Here is a 24,619-nt window from a genome sequence, read left to right as displayed (position 1 = left end):
GTGACACTAGGTCTGTGAGGCAGGATGGAGACACTAGGACTGTGAGGCAGGATGGTGACATTAGGACTGTGAGGGCAGGATAATAATACTAGGACTGTGAGGCAGGATGGTGACACTAGGATTCTGTGGGCAGGATGGTGACACTAGGACTGTGAGGCAGAGTGGTGACACTAGGACTGTGAGGGCACGATGGTGACACTAGATCTCTGAGGCAGGATGGTGACACTAGGACTGTGAGGGCAGGATGGTGACACTGGGAGTGTGAGGCAGGATGTTGACACTAGGACTGTGCGGGAATGATGGTGACACTAGGACTGTGAGGGCAGGATGATGACACTAGGACTGTGAGGAAGGATGGTGACACTAGAACTGTGAGGGCAGGATGGTGACACTAGGACTGTGAAGTCAGGATGTTGACACTAGGAATGTGAGGCAGGATGGTGACACTAGGACTGTGAGGCAGGATGGTGACAGTAGGACTTGAGGCAGGATGGTGACACTTGGACTGTGAGGGCAGGATGGTGACACTAGGACTGTCAGGCAGGATGGTGACACTAGGACTGTGAGGCAGGAGGGTGATACTAGGACTGTGAGGGCAGATTGGTGACACTAGGACTGTGAGGGCACTGTGGTGACACTAGGACTGTGAGGGCAGCATGGTGACACTAGGAATGTGAGGCAAGATGGTGACACTAGGACTGTGAGGGCAGGATGGAGACACTAGGACTGTGAGGGCAGGATGGTGATACTAGGACTGTGAGGCAGGATGGTGACACTAGGACTGTGAGGGCAGGACGGTGACACTAGGACTGTGAGGCAAGATGGTGACACTAGAACTGTGAGGGCAGGATAGTGACACTAGGACTGTGAGGGCATGTGGTGACACTAGGACTGTGAAGGCAGGATGGTGACACTAGGACTGTGAGGCACGATGGTGACATTAGGATGGTGAGGGCAGGATGGTGACACTAGGACTGTGAGGGCAGGATGGTGACACTAGGACTTTGAGGCAGGATGATATATCGGTAATTCGAGTCTAATCTTAAACTCATCTATAGTTCTGCTGTCAACTACTGTAACTGGCAGATTGTTCCATATGTTAACAATCTTGTTAAGGATAAAGTAGTTTACCTCGTTCGAGGTTAGATACTTTCCCACGAGCATTGTTCATTATGAGGGTAAAACTACTTTAGTAGTTCCTTAAGTGACTTGATAGATGAAGAACATCACGAACTTTAATAACATTTAATACTTGTATTAGATCACTCCTGGAAGCTACACTCTCTATTCTCTCTTGTTTTTCAAAGTAAGTTGATCCAATCTGACCACAACATTCAAATATGGCGACGAATCAGTGAACTGCAGAGAACAAGGAATATCTCAGACTTATATCTGAAGTTCTACTTACGAATCCCAGAATCTCGCACAGTTTTCCCTACTTCTCTGTAAGGTTTACATGGGTGTACGTCACCGGTGATTATGATGTCATAATCATTATTATCATCAATGTACTATTAGTAATTCAACATAATCATTACTTTGCACTTATCGAAATTGAAATGAATCTGCCACCTCTGAGCCTCGTCAGTCACTTTATCTATGTCAGTTTAAAACTGGAGACTCATTGTTTACTCTTATTTCCAGCTTTGTATCATCAGCTGATTCTGATACGTTATAGTGCGACTCAGTATGATCACTATCACTAACATGTATGAGGAAGACCACGATCACTATCACTAACATGCATGAGAGAGACAGCGATCACTATCACTAACATGTATGAGAAGACAACGATCACTATCACTAACATTTTTGAGGAAGACAACGATCACTATCACTAACATGTATGAGGAAGGCAACGATCACTATCACTAACATGTATGAGGAAGACAACGATCACTATCACTAACATGTATGAGGAAGACAACGATCACTATCACTAACATGTATGAGGAAGACAACGATCACTATCACTAACATGTATGAGGAAGACAACGATCACTATCACTAACATGTATGAGGAAGGCAACGATCACTATCACTAACATGTATGAGGAAGACACGATCACTATCACTAATATGTTTGAGGAAGACAACGATCACTATCACTAACATGTATGAGGAAGATAACGATCACTATCACTAACATGTATGAGGAAGACAACGATCACTATCACTAACATGTATGAGGAAGACAACGATCACTATCACTAATATGTATGAGGAAGGCAACGATCACTTTCTCTAATATATATGAAGAAGACAACGATCACTCTCACTCACATGTATGAGGAAGTCAACGATCACTATCACTAACATGTATGAGGAAGATAACGATCACTATCACTAACATTTTTGAGGAAGACCACGATCACTATCACTAACATGTATGAGAAGATAACGATCACTATCACTAACATGTATGAGGAAGACAACGATCACTATCACTAACATGTATGAGGAAGACAACGATTACTATCACTAACATGTATGAGGAAGACAACGATCACTATCACTAACATGTATGAGGAAGTCAACGATCACTATCACTAACATGTATGAGGAAGCCAACGATCACTATCACTAACATGTATGAGGAAGACAACGATCATTATCACTAACATGTATGAGGAAGTCAACGATCACTATCACTAACATGTATGAGGAAGACAATGATCACTATCACTAACATGTCTGAGGAAGACAACGATCACTATCACTAACATGTATGAGGAAGGCAACGATCACTATCACTAACATGTATGAGGAAGACAACGACCACTATCACTAACATGTATGAGGAAGGCAACGATCATTATCACAAACTTGTATGAGGAAGTCAACGATCACTATCACTAACATTCATGAGGAAGACAACGATCACTATCACTAACATATATAAGGAAGACAACGATCACTATCACTAACATTTTTGAGGAAGACCACGATCACTATCACTAATATCTTTGAGGAAGACAACGATCACTATCACTAACATGTATGAGGAAGATAACGATCACTATCACTAACATGTATGAGGAAGATAACGATCACTATCACTAACATGTATGAGGAAGACAACGATCACTATCACTGATATGTATGAGGAAGGCAACGATCACTTTCTCTAATATGTATGAAGAAGACAACGATCACTATCACTAACATGTATGAGGAAGTCAACGATCACTATCACTAACATGTATGAGGACGTCAACGATCACTATGACTAACACTTTTGAGGAAGACCACGATCACTATCACTAACATGTATGAGGAAGTCAACGATCACTATCACTAACAAGTATGAGGAAGAAAACGATCACTATCACTAACATATATGAGGAAGACAACGATCACTATCACTAACATGTATGAGGAAGTCAACGATCACTATCACTAACATGTATGAGGAGGTCAACGATCACTATCACTAACATGTATGGGGAAGACAACGATAACTATCACTAACATGTATGAGGAAGATAACGATTACTATCACTAACATGTATGAGGAAGACAACGATCACTATCACTAACATGTATGAGGAAGTCAACGATCACTATCACTAACATGTATGAGGAAGCCAACGATCACTATCACTGACATGTATGAGGAAGACAACGATCATTATCACAAACATGTATGAGGAAGTCAACGATCATTATCACTAACATGTATGAGGAAGACAATGATCACTATCACTAACATGTCTGAGGAAGACAACGATTACTATCACTAACATGTGTGAGGAAGGCAACGATCACTATCACTAACATGTATGAGGAAGACAACGACCACTATCACTAACATGTATGAGGAAGGCAACGATCATTATCACAAACTTGTATGAGGAAGTCAACGATCACTATCACTAACATTCATGAGGAAGACAACGATCACTATCACTAACATATATAAGGAAGACAACGATCACTATCACTAACATTTTTGAGGAAGACCACGATCACTATCACTAATATCTTTGAGGAAGACAACGATCACTATCACTAACATGTATGAGGAAGATAACGATCACTATCACTAACATGTATGAGGAAGATAACGATCACTATCACTAACATGTATGAGGAAGACAACGATCACTATCACTGATATGTATGAGGAAGGCAACGATCACTTTCTCTAATATGTATGAAGAAGACAACGATCACTATCACTAACATGTATGAGGAAGTCAACGATCACTATCACTAACATGTATGAGGAAGTCAACGATCACTATGACTAACACTTTTGAGGAAGACCACGATCACTATCACTAACATGTATGAGGAAGTCAACGATCACTATCACTAACAAGTATGAGGAAGAAAACGATCACTATCACTAACATATATGAGGAAGACAACGATCACTATCACTAACATGTATGAGGAAGTCAACGATCACTATCACTAACATGTATGAGGAGGTCAACGATCACTATCACTAACATGTATGGGGAAGACAACGATCACTATCACTAACATGTATGAGGAAGTCAACGATCACTATCACTAACATGTATGAGGAAGACAACGATCACTATCACTAACATATATGAGGAAGACAACGATCATTATCACAAACATGTATGAGGAAGTCAACGATCACTATCACTAACATGTATGAGGAAGACAACGATCACTATCACTAACATGTCTGAGGAAGACAACGATCACTATCACTAACATGTATGAGGAAGTCAACGACCAATATCACTGACATTTTTGAGGAAGACAACGATCACTATCACTAATATGCATGAGGAAGACAACGATCACTATCACTAACATGTATGAGGAAGACAACGATCACTATCACTAACATGTATGAGGAAGTGAACGATCACTATCACTAACATGTATGAGGAAATCAACGATCACTTTCTCTAATATGTATGAAGAAGACAACGATCACTATCACTAACATGTATGAGGAAGGCAACGATCATTATCACTAACATGCATGAGGAAGACAACGATCACTATCACTAACATGTATGAGGAAGACAACGATCACTATCACTAACATGTATGAGGAAGTCAACGATCACTATCACTAACATGTATGAGGAAATCAACGATCACTTTCTATAATATGTATGAAGAGGACAACGATCACTATCACTAACATGTATGAGGAAGACAACGATCATTATCACTAACATGCATGAGGAAGACAACGATCACTATCACTAACATGTATGAGGAAGACAACGATCACTTTCTCTGATATGTATGAAGCCGACAACGATCACTATCACTAACATATATGAGGAAGACAGCGATCAGTATCACTAACATGTATGAGGAAGTCAACGATCACTTTCTCTAATATGTATGAGGAAGACAGCGATCACTATCACTAACATATATGAGGAAGACAACCGATCCCGAGATTGATCCTTGTTACTTCTAACCATCTTCAGACTTGACAATTAACAACAGCTTGTACTTATAACCAGTCTACCAATATACTATCCACTTAGGTAGAACCTCATCATTGCTATGTGACTTAACTTTTAACCTGTGATGTGTACCTTTTTGAATGATATTTGATTATCTAGATAGATGACGTGACCTGCTTTATATACCTATATATCATATCATCTAAGAAACGAAGCAGATTCGTTAGACATGAACGATTTCGTCAAAGATCAAATTGAGACCCGTTTATCATGTTGTGGTCATGTAAACGCTTTATAACTCTATCTCGAATGATGGGTTCCATAATATCTTTACCAACAAACCTTCAACTCATGTGACGATGATTTCCCGGCAATAACGTATTACCTTCTCTTCAATATCTGTTTTACGTTGGCAAACTTACGTTAATGTGGAGCTTCTCCCCGTAGATGTGAGGTAGTGCAGAGGGCAGTCAAGTGTTTAACTCTCTCATTTCTCGTCTCTTTCATTGTCTGAACATAACTCATATTATTATTACTGGTAGTACGACTACAAGTTTCATGTGAAGTTGTTGAACAACTGGATGTGGGTTATGAGTTGTATCTGCGTTCGTACAAACAGATGCTAGGATGTTAAGATTTCTGCTATGGCTTTGTTCTCCTGAACCAGGTCACTGCTTTCCTTAATCAATGGTCCAGTTGACTGTGTAATATATCTCTGACTTCTCAAAGACTTATGAAACTCTTTAGGGTTTTGTTTGCTAAGTTCAGCGATATACGTTTCATACTGACGTTTACTATATCGTATAACTCTCATATTTGACGTAATGTTGCATAACTTACTCTTTCATGTTCGTTATTGATCTCTGACTTTCTTACGAGATATTTTCTCAGACAACAAACACTTTATCTGACCTTCCCACCACCTTAGCATTGTTTATAAATACACCGTTTACTACGCATAGACACAGGTGTTCCCTCTACTGCTTTGAAGGTTTTTACCGAAATTTTCCAAACTACGTTAATGTCGTCTTCATATGCCATATTATCTCAGGTTTCCATGTCAAGAGCAATGTGAAAGCATTAAGAACTGCATGTTTAAAATCGGCTGCTGATATCAGTAAGATGAGAGGTTGATAACGGCAAACCATGATAAAATAACAGAATATTCTGGATCATAAGGAAAAAAATCATGCTCAAGTCTACGGACAGGAGTACTACAGGAGTAAGATGGTGGTACTGGACTACAGGAGTTGGATGGTGGTACTGGATTACAGGAGTAGGATGGTGACAATGGATTACAGGATTAGAATAGTGTTACTGAAGAAAAGGAGTAGGATGGTGGTACTCGGCTACTAGAGTAGGATGGTGCCACTGGACTACAAGAGTAGGATGGTTGTACTGGATTACAGGAATAGGATGGTGGTACTGGACTACAGGAGTAGGATGGTGGTATTGGACTATAGGAATAGGATGGTGGCACTGGACTACAAAAGTAGTATGGTGATACTGGACTACACGAGTAGGATGGTGGCACTAGACTACAGGAGTAGGATGGTGACAATGGATTACAGGATTAGAATAGTAGTACTGGAGAAAAAGAGTACGATGGTGGTACTGGGCTACAGAAGTAGGATGGTTGTACTGGATTACAGGAGTAGGATGGTGGTACTGGACTACAGGAGTAGGATGGTTGTACTGGATTACAGGAGTAGGATGGTAGTATTGGACTACAGGAGTAGGATGATTGTACTGCATTACAGGAGTACGATGGTGGTACTGGACTACAGGAGTAGTATGGTGGTACTGGACTACAGGAGTAGGTTGGTGGTACTGGACTACAGGAGTAGGATGGTGGTACTGGACTATAGGAGTAGGATGGTGGTACTGGACAACAGGAGTAGGATGGAGACACTGGACTACCGAAGTAAGGTGGCGGCACTGCACTACAGGAGTAGGATGGTGGTACTATACTAAAAATGTAGGATGGTGGTACTAGACATAAGGAGTAGGATGGTGTTACTGGACTACAAGAGTAGGATGGTGGTACTGTAATGCAGGAATAGGATGGTGGCACTGGATTACAGGAGTAGGATGGTGTTACTGGAATACAGGAGTAGGATGGTCGTACTGTGCTACAGGAGTAGGGTGGTGGCACTGTACTACAGGAGTAGGATGGTAGCACTAGGCTACAGGAGTAGGATGGTGGCAGTGGACTACAGGAGTAGGATGGTGGCACTAGACGACAGGAGTTGGATGATGGCACTTGGATATGGAAGTAGTGTGGTGGCTCTGGACTACGGGAGTAGGATGGTGGTAATGGATTACAGGAGTAGGATGGTGGTACTGGACTACAGGAGTAGGATGGTGGTACTGGGCTACAGGAGTAGGATGGTGGTACTGGACTACAGGAGTAGGATGTTGGTACTGGACTAGAGAAGTAGGATGGTGGCACTGGACTAAAGGGGCAGGATGGTAGCACTGGGCTAAAGGAGCCGGATGGTGGCCACTGGACTACAGGAGTCGGATGGTGTTACTGGACTACAGGAGAAGGATGGTGTTACTGGGCTACAGAAGTAGGATGGAGGTACTGGACTACAGGAGTAGGATAGTGGTACTGGGCTAAAGGAGTAGGATGGTGGTACTGGACTACAGAAGTAGGATGGTGGTACTGGACTACAGGAGTAGGATGGTGACAATGGATTACAGGATTAGAATGGTGGTACGGGAGAAAAGGATTAGGGTGGTGGTACTGGACCACAGGAGTATGATGGTGGCACTAGATTAGAGGAGTAGGATGGTGGTACTGGGACTACAGGAGCAGGATGGTGGCACTGGACTACAGGGTCAGGATGGTGGTACTGAACTATAGAAGAATTATGGTGGTACTAAACTACAGGAGTAGGATGGTGACACTGGACTACAGGAGTAGGATGGTGGCACTGGGATATGGAGGTAGGATTGTGATACTGGACTGCAGGAGTAGGATGGTGGTACTGAACTACAGGATTAAGATGGTGGCACTGGACTACAAGAGTAGGATGGTTGTACTGACTACAGGAGTAGGATGGTGGTACTTGACTACAGGAATAGGATGGTGCACTGGATTACAGGAGTAGGATGGTGGTGCTGGACTACAGGAGTAGGATGGTGACAATGGATTACAGGATTAGAATGGTGGTACTGGAGAAAAGGATTAGGGTGGTGGTACTGGACTACAGGAGTATGATGGTGGCACAAGATTAGAGGAGTAGGATGGTGGAACTGGACTACAGGAGTAGGATGGTGGCACTGGACTACAGGGGCAGGATAGTGGCATTGGACTACAGAAAAATTATGGTGGTACTAGACTACAGGAGTAGAATGGTGACACTGGACTACAGGAGTAGGATGGTGGTACTGGACTACAGGATTAGGATGTTGGTCCTGGACTACAGGAGTAGGATGGTGACAATGGATTACAGGATTAGAATGGTGGTACTGGAGAAAGGATTAAGGTGGTAGTACTGGACTACAGGAGTATGATGGTGGCACTAGATTAGAGGAGTAGGATGGTGGTACTGGACTACAGGAGTAGGATGGTGGCACTGGACTACAGGGGCAGGATGGTGGCACTGGACAACAGAAGAATTATGGTGGTACTAGACTACAGGAGTAGGATGGTGACACTGGACTACAGGAGTAGGATGGTGGCACTGAACCACAAGAGTAGGATGGTGGTACTGGAAAACAAGAGTAGGATGATGGCACTAGACTAGAAGAGTAGGATGGTGATACTGGACTACAGGAGTAGGATGGTGGCACTAGACTAGAGGAGTAGGATGGTGGTACTGGACTACAGGAGTAAGATGGCAGTACTGGACTATAGGAGTAAGATGGCAGCACTGGACTACAGGAGAAGGATAGGGGCACTAGACTACAGAAGTAGGATGGTGGCACTGGACTAGACGAGTAGGATGGTGGCACTGAGCTACAAGAATACGATGGTGGTACTAGATTACAGGAGTAGGATGATGGTACTGGACTACTGGAGTAGGATGGTGACAGGTGGACTACAAGAGAATGATGGTGGCAATGGACTACAGGAGTAGGATGGTTACACTGGACTACAGGAGTAGGATTGTGGCACTGGTCTACAGGAGTAGGATGATGTACTGGACTACAGGAGTAAGATGCTGGTACTGGAACTACTGGAGTAGGATGGTGGCACTGGACTATGGGAGAAGGTTGGTGGTACTCGACTACAAGAGTATGATTGTGGAATGGACTACACGAGTAGGATGGTGAAACTGGACTACAGAAGTAGGATAGTAATACTGGAGTAGGATGGTTGCACTGGACTACAGGAGTAGGATTGTGGCACTGGTCTACAGGAGTAGGATGATGTACTGGACTACAGGAGTAAGGTGCTGGTACTGGAACTACTGGAGTAGGATGGTGGCACTGGACTATAGGAGAAGGTTGGTGGTACTCGACTACAAGAGTATGATTGTGGAATGGACTACACGAGTAGGATGGTGAAACTGGACTACAGAAGTAGGATAGTGGTACTGGACTACAGGAGCAGGATGGTGGCACTGAACTACAGGAGTAGGATGGTGGTACTGGACAACAGCAGTAGGATGGTGATACTGCACTACAGGAGTAGGATGGTAGCACTGGACTACAGAAGTAGGATGATGGTACTAAACTACAGGAGTAGGATGGTGGCATTTGACTACAGGTGTAGGATGGTTGTACTGGACTACAGAAGTAGGATGGAGGTACTGGACTACAGGAGTTGAATGGTGATACTAGACTACAGGAGTTTGATGGTGGTACTGGGATAGAGGAGTAGGATGGGGACACTGGACTAGAAGAGTAGGATGGTGGTACTGCACTACAGGAGTAGTATATTTAGGTAGGATGGTGATACTGAGCTACAGGAGTAGGATGGTGGCACTGGACTATAAGAGCAGGATGGTGGTACTGGACTTCAGGAGTAGGATGGTGGTACTGGACTACAGGAGTAGGATCGTGGCAGTGGACTAAAAGAGTAGGATGTTGTCCTGGACTACAGGAGGAAGATGGTGATACTGGACTATAGGAGTAGGATGGTGCCACTGGACTACAGGAGTAGGATGGTGGTACTGGACGGCAGGAATAGGACGGTAGTACTGGACTACAGGAGTAGGATGTTGGTACTGGACTACGGGAGTAGGAAGGTGGTATTGGACTTCAGGAGTAGCATGTTGATACTGAACTACAAGAGTAGGATGGTGGCATTTGACTAGAGTAGTAGGATGTTTGTACTGGATTTTAGATGTAGAATGGTGGTATTGGACTACAGGAGTAGGAAGGTGTAATGGGCTACAGGAGATAGGTAGGGTCACTGGACTACAGGAGTAGGATGGTGGCATTTGACTACAGGGTAGGATGGTTGTACTGGACTACAGAAGTAGGATGGTAGGTACTGGACTACAGGAGTTGAATGGTGATACTAGACTACAGGAGTTTGATGGTGGTACTGGATAGAGGAGTAGGATGGGGACACTGGACTAGAAGAGTAGGATGGTGGTACTGCACTACAGGAGTAGTATATTTAGGTAGGATGGTGATACTGAGCTACAGGAGTAGGATGGTGGTACTGGGATATAGAAGCAGGATGGTGGTACTGGATTACAGGAGTAGGATGGTGGTACTAGACTACAGGAGTAGGATGGTGGCAGTGGACTAAAGAGTAGGATGTTGTCCTGGACTACAGGAGGAAGATGGTGATACTGGACTATAGGAGTAGGATGGTGCCACTGGACTACAGGAGTAGGATGGTGGTACTGGACGGCAGGAATAGGACGGTAGTACTGGACTACAGGAGTAGGATAGTGGCTCTGGACTACAGGATTAGGATTGTGGTAATGGCTTAGAGGAGTAGGATAGTAGCACTGGACTACAGGAGTAGGATGGTGCCACTGGACTAAAAGTGTAGGATGGTGGTGCTGGGCTATAGGAGTAGGATGGTGGTATTGGACTACAGGAGTAGGAAGGTGGTACTGGACTACAGGAGTAGGATGCATGTTATTGAGCTACAGAAGTAGGATGATGGAACTGGACTACAGGAGTAGGATGATGGCATTGGACTACAGGAGTAGGATGGTTGTAGTGGACCACAGGAGTAGGATGGTGGTATTGAGCTACAGAAGTAGGATGGTGGAACTGGACTACAGGAGTAGGATGGTGGCACCGGACTACAGGAGTAGGATGGTGGTACTGGACTACAGGAGTAGGATGGTGACACTGGACTACAGGAGTAGGATGGTGGTACATGACTACAGGAACAGGATGGTGTTACTGGAATACAGGAGTAGGATGGTGGCACTGGACTACAGGAGTAGCATGGCGGCACTGGACTATAGGAGTAGGATGGTGGCACCGGACTACAGGAGTAGGATGGTGGTACTGGACTACAGGAGTAGGATGATGGTTTTGAACTACAGGAGTAGATGGTGGCACTGGACTACAGGATTAGGATGGTGGTACTTGACTGTATGACTAGGATGGTGGCACCGAACTACAGGAGTAGGATGGTGGCATTGGACTACAGGAGTAGAATGGTGGCATTGGACTACAGGAGTAGAATGGTGGCATTGTACTACAGGAGCAGGATGGTGACAATGAACTACAGAAGTAGGGATGTGGTACTGAACTACAGGAGTAGGATTCTGGTACTGGACTACAGGAGTAGGATAGTGACACTGGACTACAGGAGTAAGATGGCGGCACTGAACTACAGGTGTAAGATGGTGGCACTGGACTACAAAAATAGGATGGTGATACTGGGCTACAGGAGTAGGATGGCCGCACTTGACTATAGGATTACGATGGTGGTACTGGACTACAGGAGTAGGATGGTGGTACTGGACTACATAAGTAGGATGGTGGTATTGGACTACAGGAGTACGATGGTGGTACTAGACTACAGGAGTAGGTTGGTGGCACTGGACTAAAGTAGTGAGATGGTGGCACAGGACTTTAGGCGTAGAATGGTGGTACTCTACTACAGGAGTAAGATGGTGGTACGCTACTTCAGGAGTAGGATGGTAGCACTGGGCTACAGGAGTAGGATGGTGATCCTGGGCTACAGGAGTTGGATGGTGACACTGGACCACAGGAGTAGGATGGTGATACATAACTACATGAGTAGAATGGTGGCACTGGACTACAGGAGTAGGATGGTAACACTAGACTACAGGAGTAGGATGGTGGTACTAGGTTAAAGGAGTAGGATGGTGGCATTGGGCTACAGGAGTAGGATGGTGTCAAATGGGAAACGGAAGTAGAATGGTGTCGATGGGATACGGAGGTAGGATGGTGGTACTGGGATACGAAGGTAGGATGGTGGCACTAGGATATGGAGTTAGGATGGTGGCACCCTGATAAGGAGGTAAAGTGGTAGCACTGGGATGCGGAGGAAGGATGGTGGCACTTAGATACATAGGTAGGTTGGTGGCGCTGAAATACGGACTTAGGATAGTGACAATAGGATACGGAGATAGGGGGGTGGCACTGGGATACGGAGGTAGGCTGGTGGCACTGGGATATGGAGCTAGACTGATGCCACTGAGATACGGAGGTAGGTTGGTGGCACTGGGAAACGGAGGTAGGTTGGTGGCACTGGGAAACGGAGGTAGGTTGGTGGCACTGGGAAACGGAGGTAAGTTGGTGGCACTGGGAAACGGAGGTTGGTTGGTGGCACTGGGATACGGAGGTAGGTTGGTGGCACTGGGATACGGAGGAAGGATGGTGGCACTTGGATACGTAGGTAGGTTGGTGGTACTGAGATACGGACTTAGGATAGTGGCAATGGGATACGGAGATCGGATGGTGTCACTTGGATACGTAGGTAGGTTGGTGGCACTGAGATACGGAGGTAGGATGGTGGCACTGGGATTCGGAGCTAGAATGATGCCACTGAAATACGGAGGTAGGTTATTGGCACTGGGATACGGAGGTAGGTTGGTGGCACAGAGGAAACGGAGGAAGGTTGGTGGCACTGGGATACGGAGGAAGGTTGGTGGAACTAGGATACAGAGGTACGTTGGTGGCACTGTGATACGGAGGTAGGATGGTGGCTTTACCATTATTAAGTTATAATGACACTGAACAGCTGGAGGTGGTCAAGGGAACATAACTATGACAAAAGTTCACGGGAACAGGATATAGGTCGTGCACTGGTGCCTATGAACGTGAACAAGATAGAGGTCGTGGACTGGGGCTTATCAACGTGAGCAGAAAAGAGTTCGTGGACTGGTGCTTATCACCGGGAGTAGGATAGAGGTCATGGACTGGTGCTTATCAACGGGAGCAGGATGTACGCCATGTACTGGTGCTTATCAAAGTAAGGAGGATATCGGTCGTGGACTGGCGCTTATCAACGGGAGTAGGATAGAGGTCGTGGACTAGTGCTAATCAACGGGAGCAGGATATAGGTCGTGGACTGGTGCTTATCAACGGGAGCAGGATAGAGGTCGTGGGCTGGCGCTTATCAACGGGAGTAGGATAGAGGTCGTGGACTAGTGCTTATCAACGGGAGCAGGATGTACGCCATGTACTGGTTCTTATCAACGGGAGCAGGATAGAGGTAGAGGACTGGTGCTTATCAACGGGAGCAGGATATAGGTCGAGGGCTGATGCTTATTAATGGGAGCAGGATATAGGATGTTAACTGGTGCTTATCAAGGTGAGCAGGATGGAGGTCATGGGCTGGTGCTTATCACCTTGAGCAGCATTCAGGTCGTGGACTGGTGCTTATCAACATTAGCTGGATATAGGTCGTGGACTGGCGCTTATCAAAGTGAGCAGGATAGAGGTCGTGGACTAGTGCTTATCAACGGTTGAGCATGATATAGGTAGTGGAGTGGTGCATATCAACGGGAGCGGGATAGATATATCTTGGATTGGTGCTTATCAACGGGAGCAGGAGAGAAGTCGTGGACTGGTACTTATCAACGGGAACAGGATATAGGTTGTGGGCTGGTACTTATCAACGGGAGCAGGATATAGGTTGTGGGCTGGTACTTATCAACGGGAACAGGATATAGGTTGTGGGCTGGTTCTTATCAACGGGAGCAGGATGTACGCCATGTACTGGTTCTTATCAACGGGAGCAGGATAGAGGTAGAGGACTGGTGCTTATCAACGTGAGCAGGATTGAAGTATTGGACTGGTGCTTATCAACGGGAGTAATAAGAGGTCGTGCACTGGTTCTTAACACCGGGAGCACGATATAGGTTGTGGACTGGTGCTTATCAAGGTGAGCAGGATAGAGGTCGTTGACTGGTTCTTATCAGCATGAGCAGGATAGAGGTCGTGGACTGGTGCTTATCAACGGTAGTAGGATAGAGATCGTGGATTGGTGATTATCAACGGGAGCAGGATGTAGGTTGTGGACGAGTGTTTATCTAAGTGAGCAGGATAGAGGTCGTTGACTGGTTCTTATCAGCATGAGCAGGATAGAGGTCGTTGACTGGTTCTTATCAGCATGAGCAGGATAGAGGTCGTTGACTGGTTCTTATCAGCATGAGCAGGATAGAGGTCGTTGACTGGTTCTTATCAGCATGAGCAGGATAGAGGTCGTTGACTGGTTCTTATCAGCATGAGCAGGATAGAGGTCGTTGACTGGTTCTTATCAGCATGAGCAGGATAGAGGTCGTGGACTGGTTCTTATCAGCATGAGCAGGATAGAGGTCGTGGACTGGTGCTTATCAACGTGAACAGGATATAGGTTGTCTACTGGTGATTATCAACGGGAGCAGGATATAGGCCGTGGACTGATGCTTATCAACTTGAGCAGGATACAGGTCGTGGATTGGTGCTTATCAACGTGAGCAGGATGCAGGTCGTGGACGGGTGTTTATCTAAGTGAGCAGGATAGAGGTCTTGGATTGGTGCTTATCAACGGTAGTAGGATAGAGATCGTGGATTGGTGCTTATCAACGTGAGCAGGATATAGGTCGTGGACGGGTGCTTATCTAAGTAAGCAGGGTAGAGGTCTTGCACTGGTGCTTATTAAAGTGAGCAGGATAGAGGTCGTCGTCTGGTACTTATGAACGTGAGCAGGATAGTGGCCGTGGAATGGTGCAAATCAACGGGAGCAGAATATAGGTCATGGACTGGTTCTTATCAACAGGAGCAGGATAGAGGTCGTGGACTGATGCTTATCAAAATGAGCAGGATAGAGGTCATGGACTGGTTCTTATCAACGTGAGCAGGATAGAGGTCGTGGACTGGTGCTTATCAACAGGAGCAGGATAGAGGTCGTTGACTGGTGTTTATCAACAGGAGCAGGATAGAGGTCGTGGACTGGTGCTTATCAACAGGAGCAGGATAGAGGTCGTGGACTGATGCTTATCAAAATGAGCAGGATAGAGGTCATGGACTGGTTCTTATCAACAGGAGCAGGATAGAGGTCGTGGACTGGTGCTTATCAACAGGAGCAGGATAGAGGTCGTTGACTGGTGTTTATCAACAGGAGCAGGATAGAGGTCGTGGACTGATGCTTATCAAAATGAGCAGGATAGAGGTCATGGACTGGTTCTTATCAACAGGAGCAGGATAGAGGTCGTGGACTGGTGCTTATCAACAGGAGCAGGATAGAGGTCGTGGACTGGTGCTTATCAAAATGAGCAGGATAGAGGTCATGGACTGGTTCTTATCAACAGGAGCAGGATAGAGGTCGTGGACTGGTGCTTATCAACGTGAGCAGGATATAGTTTGTGGACTGGTGATAATCAACGGGAGCAGGATAGAGGTTGTGGATGGGGAGAGCAATGTGGGGAGTCTACGTCGTCAGGTCAGACTATTGGCGCTGGTTTATAGTGGTAGAATGGTGAAGGTAGCACATGAAGAAATTTGGTTCTGGGAATAGATTGATGACACTTGGTCTTGGGCACCGGATGGGAACAGTTTTCTCTGGGAATGCGATGATGACTCTGGGCCACAAGGGCAGGATAGTGACATTAAGCCACAGGAGCAGGATAGTGGCACTGGGCCACAATGGCAGGATAGTGACACTGAGCCACCTAGGCTGGATAGTGGCACTGGGTCACAGGAGCATGATAGTGGCACTGAGCCACAGGATCAGGATAGTGGCACTGACTCACAGGATCAGGATAGTGGCACTGAGCCATAGGAGCTTGATAGTGGCACTGAGTCACAGGAGCAGGATAATTAGCCACAAGAGCATTATAGTGGCGCGGAGCCACAGGAGCAGGATTGTGGCACTGAGTCACAGGAGCAGGATAGTGGCACTGAGCCACAGGATCAAGGTGGTGACAAAGGATCATAGCGACAGCATTGTTGCACTGAGTCACAGGAGCAGGATAGTGGCACTGAGTCACAGGAGCAGGATAGTGGCACTGAGCCACAGGAGTAGGATAGTGGCACTGAGTCACAGGAGCAGGATAGTGGCACTGAGCCACAGGAGCAGGATAGTAGCACTGAGTCACAGAAGCAGGATTGTGGCACTGAGTCACAGAAGCAGGATTGTGGCACTGAGTCACAGGAGCAGGATGATGGCACTGAGCCACAGGAGCAGGATAGTAGCACTGAGTCACAGAAGCAGGATTGTGGCACTGAGTCACAGGAGTAGGATAGTGGCACTGAGCCACAGGAGCAGGATAGTGGTAATGAGCCACAGGAGTAGGATAGTGGCACTGATTAATAAGAACTGGATGGTGGCACTGGGCCACAAGAAGATGATAGCACTCTGTCATGGAGACAGGATGGTGGTACTGCGATACAGGAACAAGTTGGTGGCACTGGGTCACGAGAACAGGTTGGTGGCACTGGGACATAAGGACAGGATGGTGGCACTGGGAAATAAGGACAGGATGGTGGCACTGGGAAATAAGGACAGGATGGTGGCACTGGGAAATAAGGACAGGATGGTGGCACTGGGACATAAGGACAGGATAGTGACACTGGGACATAAGGACAGGATGGTGGCACTGGGACATAAGGACAGGATGGTGGCACTGGGACATAAAGACATGATGATACCACTGGGATACAGAGACAGGATCGTGGCACTGAACAGTGTGAAAAGGATGGTGGCAGTAGACTACGAGTACAGGGTGTTGGCACTGGTCTACAAGAAGCGGATGGTGTCAGTGAGCCATCGTGACAACATGATGGCCCTCACGTATATAGAGAGGTGGCAGGAGGCACTAACCCAACACATGCAAGGCCATGCACTCGTCTGTGAGCTCGGCGGACGTAGAGCCGACCACCACCACTAATAAGACTGCAAGACTCTGGTACATCTTCACTACTGACATTCTCCTGACAGGATAGTACATCTTCACTACTGGTACATCTTCACTACTGACGTTCTCCTGACTGACGTCGTTTTCTTCCATAGCTTCCCTATATAGTCCTGGCTTGGGCCTGCCTGCGTGTGGGTCCTGCATAACCTACGTAAGGCTTCATATTCAGACTGTGTGTCTTCAAATATCGAGATATACATTTTCAGATCCAAGAGATTCTTATGTACTAATATGTTGTATAACTACTTGATGATAGATAGGTTAGGCGGTTTTGTAATGCTTAACCTGAAATAGTAATGACAAATTTGGTGTTATCATTTTTGTGAATCGTGTGTGGGAAAGTGCCAGTCATATGTCAGCTTGTATCGTGGGACACACCATTGACTCACGTCCTCTGTACATTACCGAGTCTCCACTCACCGCCTCCATCACCACTCGTGATGTTGCCTTCTCCTCTCATCGCCTGTAAGACGTTCCTCACTGCTATCATCACCGTCTCCAACACATTTTTTACTGTTATCTTTGACACACATCGTCTCCAACATGCTTTTCCATTACTGTCGTCTCCACAGCCACTATCTCCAACATGATAGTCACTATCGTCGTCTTCAGTGACCGTCTCCAACACTCTCTCCTGCCAGTCTTCCCTCATCCTTTTGTAATACCTTTACCATTTTAACCTTCTTCCGTTAATTATCCTCTCCGCTATATTTCCCGTAGCCATCTATCTATTCACAGTTTACAGCATGTTAACGTGGCGTCTCTAACATCATCTTCCGTCACGGTGTCCACGCATTCTTCACTTATCGTCATGTACTGTCCACAATACATCTTCTACAGACTCAACACATTCCTGACCTGTCAATTTCATGAACTCTTTACAAGTTCCATCTTGGCGTTTCCTCCATTCGCTTTGCTTAACATATTCTTTCCTGCTATCTTATCTTGTGGTTCCGACGATATACTCAAATGTAAAAAAAGCGAGTATGATATCGTAAGTGAAGCCTCCACAATACTGGGGAATTTTGATAACGTTGATACTAACTTAACGTAACCTTACATACCATACTAGCAGATCTTTTGTGGCTCACGTAACGTACCTTGACATTACCAAGACTTTAAGCAGCATATACAGACTCATTTACGAACACTGTGCCATGTCGCCTGGTTGTATTGGGCTTCATTTGGACATTTTTTGACCCTTTACCAGGCACGCAGTCAGTCATTCAGTCAGTCAGTCAGTCACTCACTCACTCACTCAGTTCATCAGTATACTAACAACTCTTCTATTCTCTTCTGTTTATCCAATCAGAGAAGTTCTGAAGGGAAAGAAGCACACGTCACAGAGGTCATATCTGAGTTGCCAGGAGTTACATAATCATGTGATGCGGTGCCTTGCCGAGTATAGCACTTTCTACCTACTGGTGAAGGTGCACAAGCAGAACCTGAAGTCATATCAGCAGTAGAAGTACATAGGGTCCACAGTGTAGCGTAGGAAAAGCAAACCAATTGTTGAGATCAGATTGGAAGAGATGATGATAAATCGGATGGATTTATATTCATGTCCCGTAAGTATATACGAAGAGTTAGAACTGCCCCAAACGTGAGGCCACAACTTCACACCTGGATAAATCATCCCTGTATACAGTGGGTACAAATGGTCAGCAGAGACGATGATTCCCACTGTGAGCAGGTTCTCCAGTTCCTTTACGGTAAACTTCGCCATTTTTGTCATGTGAGGTTACCTTGCCTACACCAAGTGATGGTAATACATTCCACCAGCTACCTCTCTCAACATATTCGTATCCAACATTTTCTTTTCCATGCCTGTCAATTACCACGTAAGACAACAATACCCTCTTACTATCGCTCCTATTCGCCTGTGTAAACTTGGGTAAGTCCCGTTTTAACCAGGTATTCCAGGCAACAGTCCTTTTCATTACACATCCTTACAAACTATTCTTGATTTCCATTTATGTCATTCAATATTCAGTATTCCAAAACTATATCCTCAATACTCATTTCACTATTAAGGTAGATCACAGCCAAACAGGTGGCATTCCCAACTACCACGCAAAGGTCCCGGGATCGAGTCATTGCTGTTGGAAAGCATGTGTGTTGTACAAAATTGTGCGTTCGTACCAACTACATTCGTGTTCATATACCTCCGCGTTTGACAGTAATCTTCAATAGAATGTTAGCTACTGCTAATGTGAGCCTTATACGATTTGATAAGTCTAGACCCCGTTGCTCAAGCATGTGAGAAGAAGGGTATTCGATTACTTCTGATCCAATAGTCAACTTCCTCCCAGCGGCGGTCACAGCAGAGCGGTTAGCGTTTCCAATTACCACGCAAAGGCCAGAGATTCAATATAATGCTGGAGCGCATTATATATGCCTTCACCTTCTTAGTCAAAACCCTCCCATATAATTTCCCAGGAATACTCAACAAACTTATACCTCTGTAATTTGAGCACTCACTTTTATCCCCTTTGCCTTTGTACAGTGGCATTATGCAAGCATTCCTCCAATCCTCAGGCACCTCACCATGAGCCATACATACATTAGATAACCTTACCAACCAGTCAACAACACAGTTACTCCCTTTTTTAATACATTCTACTGCAATACCATCCAAACCCGCTGCCTTGCCAGATTTCATCTTCCACAAAGCTTTTATTACTTCCTCTCTGTTTACCAAAACATTCTCCCTAACGCTCTCACTTTGCACACCACCACGACCAAAACACCCTATATCTGCCACTCTATCATCAACACATTCAACAAGCCTTCAAAATACTCACTCCATCTCTTTCTCACATCACCACTACTTGTTATCACCTCCCCATTAGCCACCTTCACTGATGCTCCCATTTGTTCCCTTGTCTTACGCACTTTTTTTACCTCCATCCAAAACATCTTTTTATTCTCCCTAAAATTTAATGTTACTCTCTCAGCCCAACTCTCATTTCCACTCTTTTTAACCTCTTGCACCTTTATTTTGACCTGCCTCTTTCTTTCATACATCTCCCAGTCATCTGCATTATTTCCCTGCAAAAATCGTCCAAATGCCTCTCTCTTCTCTTTCAACAATAATCTTACTTCTTCATCCCACTACTCACAACCCCATCTAATCTGCCCACCTCCCACGCTTCTCATATCACAAGCATCTTTTGTGCAAGCCATCACTGCTTCCCTAAATACATCCCATTCCTCCCCCACTCCCCTTACGTCCTTTGTTCTCACCTTTTTCCATTCTGTATTCAGTCTCTCCTGGTACTTCATCACACAAGTTTCCTTCCCAAGCTCACTTACTCTCACTACTCTCTTCTCCCCAATATTTCTCTCTTCTTTTCCGAAAACCTCTACAAATCTTCACCTTTGCCTTCACAAAACAATTATCAGACATCCCTCAAGTTGCACCTATCTGCACATTAACCTCCAAAAGTCTCTCTTTCGCGCGCCTGTCAATCAACACGTAATCCAGTAACGCTCTCTGGCCATCTCTCCTACTTACATATGTATACTTATGTATATCTCATTTTAAACCAGGTATTTCCAATCACCAATCCTTTTTCAGCACATAAATCTACAAGCTCTCCACCATTTCCATTTACAACACTGAACACCCCAAGTACACCAATTATTCCCTCAACTGCCACATTACTCTCCTTTGCATTCAAATCACCCATCACTATAACCCGGTCTCGTGCATCAAAACTACTAACACACTAACTCAGCTGCTCCCAAAACACTTGCCTCTCATGATCGTTCTTATCATGCCCAGGTGCATATGCACCAATAATCACCCATCTCACTCCATCCACTTTCAGTTTTACCGATATCAATTTAGAGTTTATTTTCTTACACTCTATCGCATACTCCCACAACTCCTGTTTCAAGAGTATTGCTCATCCTTCCCATGCTCTTGTCCTCTCAACAACCCATGATTTTACTCCCAAGACATTCCCAAACCACTCGTCCCTTTTACCCTTGAGCTTCGTTTCATTCAGAGCCAGACCATCCAGGTTCCTTTCCTCAAACATACCACCTATCTCTACATTTTTCTCATCCTGGTTACATCCACACACATTTAGACACCCCAATATGAGCCTTCGAGGACGATGAGCACTCCCCGTGTGACCCCTTCTTCTGTTTCCCGTTTTATAAAGTTGAAATACAAATATATATATATATATATATATATATATATATATATATATATATATATTTTTTTTTTTTTGTAATTTTATTTTTTATTTTGCTTTGTCGCTGTCTTCCGCGTTAACGAGGTAGCGCAAGAAACAGACGAAAGAATGGCCCAACCCACCCACATACACATGTATATACACACAGCCACACACGCAAATATACATACCTATACATCTCAACGTATACATGTATATACGCACACAGACATATACATATATATACGTGTACATAATTCATACTGTCTGCATCTATTCATTCCCATCGCCACCCCGCCACACATGAAATAACAAACCCTCCCCCCTCATGTGTGCGAGGTAGTGCTAGGAAAAGACAACAAAGGCCCCATTCGTTCATACTCAGTCTCTAGCTGTCATGTAATAATGCACCGAAACCACAGCTCCGTTTCCACATCCAGGCCCCACACAACTTTCCATGGTTTACCCCAGACGCTTCACATGCCCTGATTCAATCCATTGACAGCACGTCGGCCCCGGTATACCACATCGTTCCAATACACTCTATTCCTTGCACGCCTTTCACCCTCCTGCATGTTCAGGTCTCGATCTTTTAAAATCTTTTTCACTCCATCTTTCCACCTCCAATTTGGTCTCCCACTTCTCCTTGTTCCCTCCACATCTGACACATATATCTTCTTGGTCAATCTTTCCTCACTCATTCACTCCATGTGACCGAACCATTTCAAAATACCCTCTTCTGCTCGCTCAACAACACTCCTTTTATTACCACACATCTCTCTTACCCTATTATTACTTACTCGATGAAACCACCTCACACCACATATTGTCCTTAAACATCTCATTTCTAGTACATCCACCCTCCTGCGTGCAACTATATCCATAGCCCACGCCTCGCAACCATACAACATTGTTGAACCACTATTCCTTCAAACATACCCATTTTTGTTTTCCGAGATAATGTTCTCGACCTCCACACATTCTTCAAGGCTCCCAGAATTTTCGCCCCCTCCCCCACCCTATGATTCACTTCCACTTCCATGGTTCCATCCGCTGCCAAATCCACTCCCAGATATCTAAAACACTTCACTTCCTATAGTTTTTCTCCATTCAAACTTACCTCCAAATTGACTTGGCCCTCAACCCTACTGTACCTAATAACCTTGCTCTTATTCACATTGACTCTCAACTTTCTTCTCTCACACACTTTACCAAACTCAGTCACCAGCTTCTGCAGTTTCTCGCATGAATCAGCCACCAGCGCTGTATCATCAGCGAACAACAACTGACTCACTTCCCACGCTCTATCATCCACAACAGACTACATACTTGCCCCTTTTTCCAAAACTTTTGCATTCACCTTCCTAACAACCCCATCCATAAACAAATTAAATAACCATGGAGACATCACAACCCCTGCCGCACTACATTCACTGAAAACCAATCACTTTCCTCTCTTCCTGCACGTACACATGCCTTACATCCTCGATAAAAACAGTTCACTGCTTCTAACAACTTCCCTCCCACGCCATATATTCTTAATATATATATATATATATATATATATATATATATATATATATATATATATATACATATACACATGTATATACATACACGTCCACACACGCAAATATATATACCTATACATCTCAATGTACACATATATATACACACACACATATACATATATACACATGTATATAATTCATACTGTCTGCCTTTATTTGTTCCATCGCCACCTCGCCACACATGGAATAACAACAACCTCCCCCCACATGTGTGCGTGGTAGCGCTAGGAAAAGACACCAAAGGCCCCATTCGTTCACACTCAGTCTCTAGGTGTCATGTAAAAATGCATCGAAACCACAGCTCCCTTTCCACATCCAGGCCCCACACAACTTTCCATGGTTTACCCCAGACGCTTCACATGCCCTGGTTCAATCCATTGACAGCACGTCTACCCCGGTATACCACATCGTTCCAATTCACTCTATTACTTGCACGCCTTTCACCCTCCTGCATGTTCAGGCCCCGATCACTCAAAATCTTTTTCACTCCATCTTTCCACCTCCAATTTGGTCTCCCACGTCTCCTCGTTCCCTCCAACTCTGACACATTTATCCTCTTGGTCAATTTTTCCTCACTCATTCTCTCCATGTGACCAAACCATTTCAAAACAACCTTTTCTGCTCTCTCAACCACACTCTTTTTATTTCCACACATCTCTCTTTTCCTTCCATTAGTTACTCGATCAAACCACCTCACACCACATATTGTCCTCAAACATCGCATTTCCAGCACATCCACCCTCCTGCGCACAAGTCTATCCATAGCCCACGCCTCGCAACCATACAATATTGTTGGAACCACTATTCCTTCAAACATACCCATTTTTGCTTTCCGAGATAATGTTCTCGCCTTCCAAACATTCTTCAAGGCTCCCAGAATTTTCGCTCCCTCCCCTTCCACTTCCATGGTGCCATCCGCTGCCAGATCCACTCCCAGATATCTAAAACACTTTACTTCCTCCAGTTTTTCTCCATTCCAACTTACCTCCCAATTGACTTGACCCGCAACCCTACTGTACCTAATAACCTTGCTCTTATTCATATTTACTCTTAACCTTATTTTTTCACACACTTTGCCAAACTCAGTCACCAGCTTCTGCAGTTTCTTACATGAATCAGCCACCACTGCTGTATCATCAGCGAACAAC

At 44.9% G+C, this 24,619-nt stretch overlaps 1 protein-coding gene across 1 annotated transcript in view; it reads right to left on the bottom strand.

The window, feature by feature from the left end:
- LOC139758878 (lysozyme-like) overlaps positions 1–17,791 on the bottom strand; it is a 43,881-nt gene extending 26,090 nt beyond the window's left edge. Inside the window, exon 1 of the mRNA XM_071680741.1 lies at positions 17,620–17,791. Coding sequence (XP_071536842.1) covers positions 17,620–17,628 — 9 coding nt within the window. The 5' untranslated portion in view covers positions 17,629–17,791. The remainder of the gene's footprint in view (positions 1–17,619) is intronic.
- Positions 17,792–24,619: the final 6,828 nt, after the last annotated feature.

Source organism: Panulirus ornatus, chromosome 31, assembly GCF_036320965.1.
Source record: "Panulirus ornatus isolate Po-2019 chromosome 31, ASM3632096v1, whole genome shotgun sequence".
NCBI lineage: Eukaryota > Metazoa > Arthropoda > Malacostraca > Decapoda > Palinuridae > Panulirus > Panulirus ornatus.
Note: the sequence above shows the minus strand (reverse complement) of the source record. Positions and strands in the feature narration are given on the sequence as shown.